The 12,988-nt window shown below is 35.1% G+C and overlaps 1 protein-coding gene across 23 annotated transcripts in view; it reads right to left on the reverse strand.

Moving 5' to 3' along the window:
* Positions 1-7,276: 7,276 nt before the first annotated feature.
* C2CD5 (C2 calcium dependent domain containing 5) overlaps positions 7,277-12,988 on the reverse strand; it is a 97,514-nt gene continuing 91,802 nt past the window's right edge. For all 23 annotated transcript variants that reach the window (XM_079141470.1, XM_079141473.1, XM_079141460.1 and 20 more), the window contains 2 exons: positions 12,187-12,333; positions 7,277-8,467 (listed from right to left, as the gene is read on the reverse strand). In XM_079141470.1, the coding sequence (XP_078997596.1) occupies positions 8,336-8,467; positions 12,187-12,333 (279 nt within the window). In that variant the 3' untranslated portion in view covers positions 7,277-8,335. The remainder of the gene's footprint in view (positions 8,468-12,186; positions 12,334-12,988) is intronic.

The following is a 12,988-nucleotide window of genomic DNA, read 5'->3' on the forward strand; positions in this document are numbered from 1 at the left end:
TCTTCATGATAGTGAGATGTACCTATCAAAATAGTTTAAAACAACCAAATTGAGAACATCAAGTGCTGGTAATGATGCCAAGCAAAGAGGACCCTCATACATTGTTAGTGAGGATGCAAAACGGTACAGTTAATTTGGAAAAATTTGGCATTCTCACATCCAGTTAAACATATGCATCCCATATGACACAGCAAGCCATCTCTTGCTTTCCCTATCTCAAGGTCCTTAACCTTGATCATATCTGCAAAGTCTCTTTTGTCATACTATATAATATGTTCACAGGGGAATAGGTCATGGACATTTTTGGGGGATCTATTCTTCTGCCTTCCATAGATACTTTGTGATTGATCCAAGAAAAATGGAAACTTAAGCCCACAGAAAAACCTGTACATAATTTTCCAAACTTTTATTAATAATCTCCAAACACTGGAAACAACCAAATACACAGTGGCTGGTGAATTAATAAAGAAATTGTGGTGCATCCATACAATGGAATACTAATCAGAAAAAAAAAAAAAAAAAAGGGAATAAGAACTGCTAACACATGCAATAACAGTTGTCTCTGAAATGCATTTGCTGACCCACAAGGCAACATTCTGTATGAGTCCACTTATAAAGCAATGTTGAAAAGGTAAAATTATGGAAACAAAACACAGATCATCAGTTGCCAGAGGAAAAGTGTTGGCAGAGGAAATTAATTGCAAATGAATATGAAGCAGTTTTTTAGTGTGATCGCAATGTTCTGTATCTGCTTCTGGTGATGGATGAACAACCACATTATTTTCAAAATTCAGAGGATTCTACATTTTAAAAAGGTAAAAATTTTTGTATGTAAACTTTACTTCCATAAACCCCAAGAAATTTTGCCTTTTAAGGAAAGATTTGTTAAAACAGAAGTCAAAATACATATGAAATTAAATACTTAAAAGGTTAATAAATTTTACCATATCATGACCTTCTTAAAATGTAAAGACATGAACAGATGAAGTTTAATAAAGGATACCAGCAAGCCCTGTGGCTGTTACCAGAAGATCATCTTGACATTCCTAAGTTCCCTTGGAATTCCCTCACATGGCTCCCTCTGGAAAGCAGGGGTAAGGTTTCTGGAAGCACTCAAGGACACAGCTAAGATATGGTAGATTCCAGAACCAAATGTAATATGGACTTCCTTAGGTTTCCTGGCCCTCTGGGAGCCAGCCACAATTGACAAGTAAGAGAGCTGAGCAATAGGAATGGGGCATGCTTCCTTGGAAGAAGTAGGTGTCTATGGCCTAACGTATCCTGGAAGTCTGTGAAGGAGTCTTGGCTGGAATGGAGCCTTCTCATTGCTGTGTGGAGACCACTCCCACAGGACACCACAGGATAGTGAGGAGCAAAGAAAACAGCTAACCAAGGTGGTATGGGGACTGGATTCAACCCTTTGAGAGTAGCGCTGAGCCTCTGGAGTTCTTGGAGAATTTCATAAGTAAAGTCATGCTCAGAGGTGGGAGATTCTGGACTTACACTGACTAGGTGGAAAATTGGAAAAATATTGAGACATTACTGTAATCATATCTTGAGTATATAAAGCATTTCCTGTTAAACGTTGCTACGAAGGCACAACTAGAGATTAATGCTCTATCTGAAGTGCATGTGGTAAAGATTTTCTCCTAATCTGTAGGCTCTCTCTTCACATTATTGATTGTTTCTTTTGCAAAGAAGCAGCTTTTCAGTTTGAATCCATCCCATTTGTCGATTCTTGATTTAACTTCTTGCACTTTAGGGGTCTTGTAAAGGAAGTCAGATCTTAGGCTGACATGGTGAAGATTTGGACTGACTTTTTCTTCTAGTATGCACAGGGTCTCTGGTATAGTGCCTAAGTCTTTGATCCACTTGAGTTTGGTGCAGGGTGAGAGATAAAGGTTAAATTTCATTTTATTACATGTGGCTTTCCATTTTTGCCAGCACCATTTGTTAAGTAGGCGATCTTTTTTCCAGTGAATATCTTTGGCACCTTTGTCTAGTATGAGATAACTGTATTGGGTGGGTTTGTCTATGTCTTCCAACACCAAAAAAAAAAAAAAAAAAATCTTAACACCAATAAAATGAATAATCTAATCAATACATGGGCTAAGGAACTAAATGGACACTTCACAGAAGATATACAAACAACAAATACATGAAAAATGTTCTACATCTCTAGCAATTAGAGAAATGCAAATCAAAACTACTCTAAGATTTTGTCTCACTCTAGTCAGAATGGCAATTATCAAGAATAGAAGCAACAATAAGTGTTGGTGAGGATGTGGGGGAAAGGATGCACTCACACATTGCTGATGGGACTGCAGATTGATGCAACCACTATGGAAAGCAGTATGGAGATTCCTCAGAGAACTTGGAATGGAACCACCACTTGACACAGCTATCAAACTCCTTGGTCTATACCCAAAGGACTTAAAATAAGCATGCTACAGTGACACAGCCACATCAATGTTTATAGCAGCTCAATTCACAATAGCTAAACTATGGAACCAACCTAGATGCCCTTCAATAAATAAATGAATATAGAAGCTGTGGTATATGTAGGCAATGGAATATTACTTAGCCTAAAAAAAGAATGAAATTATGGCATTTGCAGGTAAATGGATGGAGTTGGAGAATATCATGTTAAGCGAAATAAGTCAAACCCAAAAAACCAAAGGCTGAATTTTTCTCTGATATTCGGATGCTAATTCACAATAAAGATGGGCGGGTGCTAGGGAAGAATAGAGTTACTTTAGATTAGGTAGAGGGGAGTGAAACGAGGGGAAGGGGTTTTGGGGGTAGGAAGGATAGTAAACAGACATTATTACCTCATGTACATATATCACTACATGACGGATGTGATCCTACAATATGTACAATCAGAAAAATGAGAAATTATACTCCATTTATGTATGATTTATTAAAATGCATAAATGCATTCTTTCAAGTATAACTAGAATAAAATTTTTTTTAAAAAACACAACTATATGGCAATGTTTTACTTTATGTATCTCCATTCTTCCATATTTATAAGAATTTTTATTAGTTTTCTTTCCCTACCATAATTATCACAACCTTGGTGGCTTAACACAAATTTGTTATTGCAGTAGGTTAAAACTAACATGGTGTAACAGACTGAAATCAATTCACTGGTAGGAGTGCATTCCTTTCTGGAGGCTCTGGGGAAAAATCCATTTCCTGGCTCATTCGCCTTCTTTGCAGAATTCAGTTCCTTACAGTGTAGAACTGAGATCCCTGTTTCCTTTCCAGCTGTCAGCCAGGGCCATTCCCAACATGAAGAGGCACCCACATTCTTGGCTTATAGTTCCCTTCTTCCTTCTTCAAAGGCAGCAATAGCAGGTTGAGTCCTCCTAACACAAATTCATTCCCACCTCTCCCTCTTTCTTCTCTCTCCCTGACTTCCTTTTCTACCTCCCTTTTCAAGATTGATGTGATTAAACTCTAAGACCCTCCCAGATCAACCATGATAATATTTCCAACTCAAGGCCCTTAACCTTGATCACATCCACAGTGTATTTTGTCATATCATGTAATATATACACAGGGGAATAGGATGAGAAGATCTATGGGGACCCATTATTCTGCCTACCACAGATACTTTCAGGTTTTTTAATATTTAAAATATTATCTTTTAAACTCCAGTGAACAAATGCTTATTTGATTCCTACAGACCTAAAACTCTTACTTCAAAGAGCAGAGGAATCATTTTATTTTTCATATTTTGCCTTTAAAATATAGGCTGTGTTGAAGAGTATGTGGAGAAAATGAAAGCCTTGCACCGTTGGTAAGAATATAAATTATTATAGCCATTATGGAGAACACTATGGAGCTTTCTCAAAAAATTAAAAATAGAAGTACCATATGATCCCGTAATCTCACTACTGGGTATCCATCCAAAAGAGAAGAAACCAGTATGTTGAAGAGACATCTGCACTCACTCCCATGTTCACTCCAGGGTTATTCACGATGACCAAGATATGGAATCAACTGCAGTCCATCAACTGAGGAATGAAGAAATGCAGTCTATATACACAATGGAATACTACCACTAAGCCTTATCAAAAGAAGGAAATCTACCATTTGTGACAGACTGGATAAACCTGGAGGACAGTGTGTTAAATGAAATAAGCCAGGCACAAAAAAGACAAACACTGCATGATCTCACTTATTTGTAGAATCTAAAAAAGTTAAGCTCATAGGAGAGAGTGTAGCTACCAGAGGTGGGGTTGGGAGAGATATTGGTCACAGGATACAAAATTTCAATTAGGAGAAATAACTTTGAGAAATCTATTATGTACGTGGTGACTACAATTAGTAACAATGTGTTATATTCTTGAAAATAGTTGAAATAGATTTTAAGTGGTTTCACTAAAAAAAAAAAAAGTGAGATAATGCATGTTAATTGGCTCTATTTAGCCATTCAGCAATGTATACATATTTCAGAACATGTATAACCTTAAATATATACAATTTTGCCAATTAAAATTTTTCTAAAAAATACATTTTAATATATACTTTATATATATATATGTATATTCATGTAATCAAAATACCTTGGCTTTCCTATCAGGAAAAAAAAAAGGCCAAACTTTTAGGATACTCTTTACCCTGCATTGCAAATGTTTTTCTTTAGTCCATTTCCTTATCCAACTTGGGGTCAATGTAATTTCCAAAAAACTCCTGAAGTAGAATGTTAAGTTTCATGTGTGTGTTTATTTTTCTTTTAAGAAAAAGGTCCGGAGCTTCAATCAGATTTTCTGTAAGCATTTGTAAATATGGCCATGAGCTGGCATAATATTTGTCAGTGACAAACTACCTACAGGGTGGTGGATCCCATAATATTGGCATGGAGCTGAAATATTACAATCACCTAATGGCATTTTAGCCAATCTAATGTCATAGAACAATGTATTTGTGGTGATGCTGGAGTAAACTACTCTGCCTGTTGTATAAACTGCACTGCCTGTTGTATAAAAATACAGAATATACAATTATACACAATACTTAGTACTTAATAATGATAATAAATGACTTACTGGTTTGTGAATGCACTGTACTATATTTTTGCCATTAAAAGGCACTCCTATATTGATTTAAAAAATGAATTTAGTATAAAACTGGATGCCATGAGGTGGGGCAGTATGGTGGGGAAAGGATAGACAACAAAGAGGAAATTTTTTTCAAACTTACGACAGATTACATATGAGAAAAAATCAACTCCACAAAAAAGTGCAAATTCAACTGAAAAATAGTCTATTCATACTGACCAAAATGTGCATGCATGGATGCAGTTCAAAAGCATTAAGTGAAAATTGCCAAGCACAAGAATCCGTTTACATGGAAGGGGGAGTAGTAGATTGACTGCAAAGGGACAACAGGAAACTTCCCCCTTTAAGAGTTGGCATCTTGCTGTGTTGCCCAGGCTGGTTTCAAACTTGCAGGCTCAAGGATTTCTCCCTTCTCAGTCTCCAGAGTAGCTGGGATGCAAGAGTATACCACCAATGCCTGACCCAGAACTTTCTTGATGATGGAAGTGTTGTGTATCTCACCTATACAGCTAAATCTATTTGTCAAGCCTCAAACTATGCACTTAAAATGGGTGAGTTTTATTGAAAGTAAGTTATACCTCACTTAGAGGGTCTAGAGGGATATGATGGCCAAGAAGACAGGTGAAAGGTAAAAAATAATACCTACTTAAAACTATATAAATACATAAGTGGGATCATACATACCATTTGTAAGGTGTCGTTTATTTTTACTTTTTACCTAGTTTTCTAATCCATCACATACCTCCCCATCACTGTTAATAACTTATCATGCAGCCTCAGATGTTTTAAAACATCTCTAAGTGAGGTATTGCTTACATTCAGTAAAACTCATCTATTTAAAACATATAGTTTGAAGCTTGACATTTTAATAGATTCAGCCATGGAGCTGATTTACGTAACACTTTCATAAGAGAGAAAGTGTATGCATTAAAAAAATAAACTGCCCACAGTCCAACACTGCAATCCAACACTGGCCTCAGTATTTCCAAAGACTAAGTACGAACATGTTCATTTCGGATGACTGTTTCTGGGGGGTTCCACACAAGCAGTTTGTGGAGCATAGGTAACATTCAGTCTTTCTGAAAAGACCCACTGTTGGTACAGATCAATCATGCTTTGAAGGTAGCCCACAATAAGTGCTCAGGTGAAGAGCAAGTGGCCAGGCTGCAAGCCTGAGTAAAGAAACTCCAACTTTGACAGAAATGGTCTTGGTCTCTGATGAGTTGCAAATTGTTCACACTGAAATGAAGATGTCACTGTTTCTTTCATGGTTTCCTTCAAATATTAGCAATTATGTATGTGTACAGGACATGACACAAAGTAAGCACTCAATTAGAAAACAGCTGCATTATTTTTCCTTTGCCTTGATAGGACTCTGGAATATTCAAGGCTATTACAAAATAGCTACTAGAAAACAAATGGATGCATGAATGAAATTATGACTGAAGAGCCAACTCTTTCCTGACTGAACATCTCTCAACTCTTCTGGAAGGCTACCTTCCATTCCAAGTTGCACTCACATTTCTCACTGAGTATAGGTTTTCGACCAGACTGCCTGTGCTTGAACCTTCGCTCTACTATTCATTGTCTTTGAGAAACTCACACACACTACTCAACTTCCTCAACTACAACATGGAGCTAACAGCACAGCTCCTATAAAGATTAAAAGGGTTAATTTAAAAAATTAGACTGACTTGCATATAGTGAGCATTCAATAAACATTAGTAATTGCTTAAAATAACATATAACACATTTTACGAATTATTTGGTTTTGCAACCAAATCTGTAGGTCTATGAAAGCAGGAACTTATTTTTGTTCACCATCTAAAACTATGTCCTGCAATCTAGTAGACGTTCAGTACACAGTTGCTGAATGAATGCCAACCTACTAGGTGGTAAAAGGGCCACAATTATATACCCCCCCCCTCCAAAATTAAGACCAGGGCCTTGCATATAATAAAAGTGCACAACAGATGTTTGTTGACAGAAGGATTAAATGGAGACGATAAGATGGTTACGTGATTCAGAAAACTGACAGTACTTTATCCAAGAGTCAAAAAAGAGATTAAGGAACATTTCAGTTTGCCTTTATAAATTTTTTATTTAAAAAATAAAATTATAAACAAAATACAGAAAAATATTGACACCTGTGATAAACAAGGAAATGACTAATCCTTAGGGCAGGTTGTTGGAGAACAAAATCATGAGTTTTATAAAGAAATTTTATTGTGCAAAGGAGAAATATAATATCTAAGATTCATTTACAATGGGCATTTGGCATTGACAAAAAAAAGTATTCCTATGTATACATTCAATATTCTGCAGCATATTTACTTCAATTTACATTTCCAAATTCTATGCCAAATACACTCTAACTCATTATCAAAAATGTCTAAGATACTACTAAAGTTCTGTAGATTTGGTAGGAGTGCAATATTATTTTACTGGAAACTAGGTTTAATGTTCCTGCTAGATCAACTGTATTTTTACTACTTCAATAAAATTCACTAATGTTTTCTTCCCACCTGAAGCAAAGTCTCTTCCAGACAAATTAAATACTAACTCAAATGTGGCCAGTTATGAAATTATATTATAAATTTTTCCTCCCTCTTTGGAGATATTAAAACTTTTCAATGAAAAGATATCAGTTTTAATAAGTTACTTTTTCTTTTACAGTAGTTAGAGGTATTTCAGATTCAAGTTGCAGAATTTTAACTTCTTTCTAAAAGATGGCTGAAAGCACCTCCCCAATGAGAGTTATTACCACATTCCTCATCAAAACAAAACACATTAAGAAATCCACACAGTAGTTTTCTGAAAACTTTTCTCCATTTTCCTTACATTTCTCAAATCTATTATTTATTCATTAACAATCTGAGAATTTCTTGCTTAGTTTTTCTGAATTATATAAGGTAGCTATCCTAGTTTGCTGGTAATCCTCCCATTTTTTTTAAATTATGATTTTATTAAAATCAACATAAATTACAAATAACTTTCATCTTTGCTACAGTTCACTTAGAAATTTATTTTAACTTACTGAAGGCAGAAGATTTCATAGAGCCTGTCTAATAGACTTGGCAAACAAAATGCCAAGATTAGAAATTCTCATGCCTCCAACAGATTCCAGACAAAATCTATGCATAATGTATCATTTCTTTCTTAACTATCTCAAATTAATTTCGCTTTTTTATCTATGACGATAATGACAAAACAATGGAGATAGATGAATCTCATTGAGGCGAGCTCTTTCTTTCCTATTTTCTTCAGGTTGTAACTTCTCCTCCAGTACATAATGGCTGGCAGTTGGCAGTAGGTTGCTGAGCTGATACCACTTCTAACTCTGATTCACGAACAAAAATCACTGCATCACCACTTACATTTATAAGACACTGTGCCTATAAGAACAACAAACAGGACAGGTTCAATTACACTTAACAATATGTTCATATGCTTCTGTAATACAGGGACAGTGTTGTACAGCAAAAAAAGCATAGGCTTATAAATCACTAGGAAAAACAACTAACTCAAGGGACGAATAAGAAAAGAATGAGAGGACAATTCACAGGAAAGGAAATTCAAAAAGCCTAGAAACATGAAAAAATATTTGCAATACATATACTGGCAAAAAAATAAAAATACAGGTAGAGGTTCAATATTACCAAGTGTTGGCAAAGACATGGGGCAATATAAACACATTTAACATTTCTGGGGGAAGGGGGATGTGCAACCACTTTGGAAAATAATTTGGTGATATGAAGTAAAAAAACTGATATGCCAATTTCATTCGCAAGCATTTGTCAACATGTATATAAAATACACATACTATATATACATATTTTTTCATGCCCTAGAGAAAAATTGTGGACATGTATATGAAAAAAATTAATATATGACTTTCACTGCAGTGTGTTTGTAATTAAAAAAATAGGAAACAGCCTAAATAAATTATGGAATATTCAAATGAATTAAAAGTTCTATGAACGTGGATAGCGCTCCTAAGTGTCATGATGAATTAATGAAAATAAATAGAATGTGCAAAATAATCTCAAAGGAGGGAAACTTCAGCAGTATCTAAGAAAACTACAAAGGCCTATACTTTGACCTAGCAATTTTCTTTTAAGGAATTTTCCTATAGGTATACTCAGACCTATGCTAATCACTTACATTTTATATTTGTTCTTGTAGTGCTGCATGTATTAGCATAACATTTATTAGAAACAACCTAAAGGTTCATCAGTGGGGAACTAGATAAAGAAATTCTAGTTGATCCATGCCATGGAACATTATGTGGCTGTTACAACAATGAGGATAATCATTTTACCCTCACATGGAACAATCGCCTAGAAAAATTAAGTGAAAGAATGAGCGGTGGAAAAGGCTTGTATCTTTGCTTGAATGTGTCTAAAATCTCTCATGTTGCATGCTCTAAAGTGTTATAGCTGTAGAAGTGACATACAAAGAAACACTAATAACTTTGGTGGTACATGGGAAGAAAGAGGCTGGGATACAGGACAGAGAGAAACTTTTCTGTCTATATTCCTTTAGTACCCCTTCTGAATTTTGAATCATGTATTACCTGTTTAAAAAATACAAACATTTTAATACAAAATGAGACTATAGTTACTATAGACTGTATAGACTATGAGTACTACATAGTACTATATATAGTGCATACATAATTTTTAAAATATAAAAGCCTACATAGAAATGACAATAAAATAAGGACTGTCCACTTGGTGGGAAGAAGAAATAGGTCCATAGAGGCTCCCACCATATTTTTAATATTCATTTCTGAAACTGAGTGTTGAGTTACAAGTGTTTGTGTTAGACAACTCTCTATACGTTTTAAGGGTATGTAAAATATCATGATAAATTAAAAGTGAATAAAAGCTAAATGACATGAAGAATAGCACCCAACATCACGTGTGCACATAAGTGGCAAGCAGTAATTAACAGTAATCATTCAGGAAAACTGGCAGTGGGAAGGCCCATAGCATTTGGAACCAAAGAAGTTAGAGTATATTCTAGCTTTTCTACTTAGAGTCTCATACTGAGCACTGAAACTGCAAGCCTCAGTTTTCTCACCTACAAAAGGGAGTTAACAATACCAACATGTTACAAAGTGAAGGAAATGAAAAAAAGCACAGTTCATTTGGTGGAAAACTACATAAATCAATACATAGGGTATGGACACTGGGGAGAGGTAAAAGGTAAAATGTAAGTCTAAAAAAGTTGGAAGAGGCCAAACTGTGGAAGACCCTGTATGACATACTAAGAAGCTTAAGTTTTATCATGTTCTAACTCATTAAAGACTTTATAATATTCAAAAGATGAGAGTAACAACTTCTATGGTATTTACTATCCACCAGGCACTTAAGCATATTACATATATTTCCCCAATTTTTATCCCAATATTACAGATGAGGAAACTAAGGCACAGAGAAAGATTGTGTTTTGGATAAGTTGATTTTGAAGCACTTGCCAAAGTGATAATTTACAAACCTAACTCCAGGAAAAACCTAAAACTACAAATCTCAATCTGAAATACAAAATAATTAAGCAAGAAAGGACCTTTTCAATAGGTCTAGGGAAATCTTATTACACTAAATAAAATTATTGCAAAGAAATGCTCAGTTGAACAAGTTTTATTTTCAAGATCTGATAGATGCTTTCTTCATGACCAGACTATATCACATTGTTTACAACAAATAATTAATGCTAATTGGGATGTCCCTTCTCTGGTTTCCTCTCTATATCTTCTTACACATTATCTGTTTTGAGGTAGTTCTTAGCCTCTTCTGATATGCCTACCTCACTTTCTTTCCAGCTCTTTCTGCTCTACTATGTACCCTTTTTCACCCACTCTGTACATCTCCTCAGCTCCAAATCTGATCAATAAGTTGGTCCTGAATCTACAACTTCAGTTAAGAAATCTAACTGAGCCCTAACTATATGTCAGTTATCTACCAAAATTTTCCTAGGATGTTTGCTAGATCCCCTTCCTTCTCTCCCCTCTAACTTTCCTTATCTACTGCTGAAATTTATCAGAATATTATCTTCCAAGTCTCATGTCATCACTATTTTTCTTCAATGTCTATTAATAAAATATGATACACTCTGAGTGCAAAAGTATATACATTATCCAGAAAAGCCAAATAGTTAAGTAAATGAAGCACGCTTCTGAAGAATCTGATTAAAAACTAATGACTTCACAATAAAGCTGAGGGCTGGGGTTGTGGTTCAGTGGTAGAGCACTTGCTTAGCATGTGTGAGGCACTGGGTTTGATCCTTAGCACCGTATATAAATAAATAAATAAATAAATAATAAACATCCATCCACAACTGAAAAAATAAATAAATAAATAAATAAATAAATAAATAAATAAATAAAACTGAAACCACTTTAAATGGTCCCTCTGCTCTCAGGGCTGTCCCCTGGGCCAGAAACTAGGAGCAATCATCAATAGCCACAAGCATTTCCATCCACTTATCACTGCATGTCGTACAATCTGATTTTTGATGTATGATAAGAGGAGCAGGTCGAGAAGCACTGCCTTTATCATAGTCACATGACTTATATAGTCATTTACTTTTTAAAGAAATCTTTCACAATTCTAAGTGAGGTATCTTAACTCAAAACTGATAGAACTTCATTCTAAAATTTAACCAAATAAGGCTCTTTTTAGTCCCCATGAACAGAATATTATTTAACAGAAATAAACAAGTAGTCTGAAACCATTATGATAACACTCTGCACCGCATGGCAGTTAAAACTGGACAGCACCACAGTACAAACTAACCTGTACGTTTCGCTCTCTGCAATCAGACAATCACTGTGCTCCAAACATCCACCAAGACAACAGTGGAAACAGTAACTCAGGAGCAGAAGTTCTAAAAATGGTTAAGAATAACTTGTCTCCTAAGATGTGGGAATAGCACCTAAGCTATGTATGACCATGCTTACTAATAAATTCACTAAACTGTATTTTTAGTATTTAGAATCAGAGAACTCTGAAGAGCACTATTCTTCTGGGAGGGGGATGGAGGTGGGTAGCTGGCCATGAGGGAAATTCTCAGATTTCCCCCAAATCAGAGATTTCTAACTGTATCTCACCTGGTTTTTATTTGGATTCTCCATGAAGACACACTGCTTCATTATATAGGAAACGACAGCATTTCCTCCTAATGCAGCAACATGAGCTCTCACCATTGCAAACACTTCAGCAATAAAGGCGTGGAGGAAACCACTGACTCCTCCTTCCTAAAAGACAATGTGCAAAACAATCGTATTACATATATGTATCTACAAATGTACATAAAATGTTGAAGGATATATATTAAATCATCCCAAATTATCTTAATGACAGGCAAAAATTCATAGGATTTATTGTATGGATGAGCAAACATGGCTTTACTGCAAACATGGCTGGATGGGGATTTACTATCCTTACTAATTTAAGCTTAAAAGCAGCACAGAGAATTTGTAACCTTCCCATGACAAACTATACTCACATAGGTAGTACTTACTGCATCTGTTTTGCATATTATATACTAATACCTAATTTAACAGGTACACAAAATAAGTATTCCATAAATATTTGTTAGGAAATAAAATCCAGTAGTTCAGGAAATTTTTTCCATGATCAAAAATCAAACGAAACATAAATAAGAGGTCAATCAAAAGTTTAAAATGTTTTTTCAATCCAAGTTTTCCAGAAATTCTACTGGAGATTACTTATTATCTAGGAGGAAATTTCCCATTTTAAATTGAAAGTAAGGGAAAAGGTGAGTATACTGTTAGAAAATCATTTTATCAAATCACATCTTTCTAAAAACCCAGGGCATCCTACATAGTCTTGTAAAGGTATTGCTTTTTGCAATTAAGGAATTAAGTGAGTTGTTTCAGACTGCCTCCA

The sequence above is a fragment of the Sciurus vulgaris genome (genome assembly GCF_902686455.1).
Source record: "Sciurus vulgaris genome assembly, chromosome: 5".
NCBI classification, from domain to species: domain Eukaryota; kingdom Metazoa; phylum Chordata; class Mammalia; order Rodentia; family Sciuridae; genus Sciurus; species Sciurus vulgaris.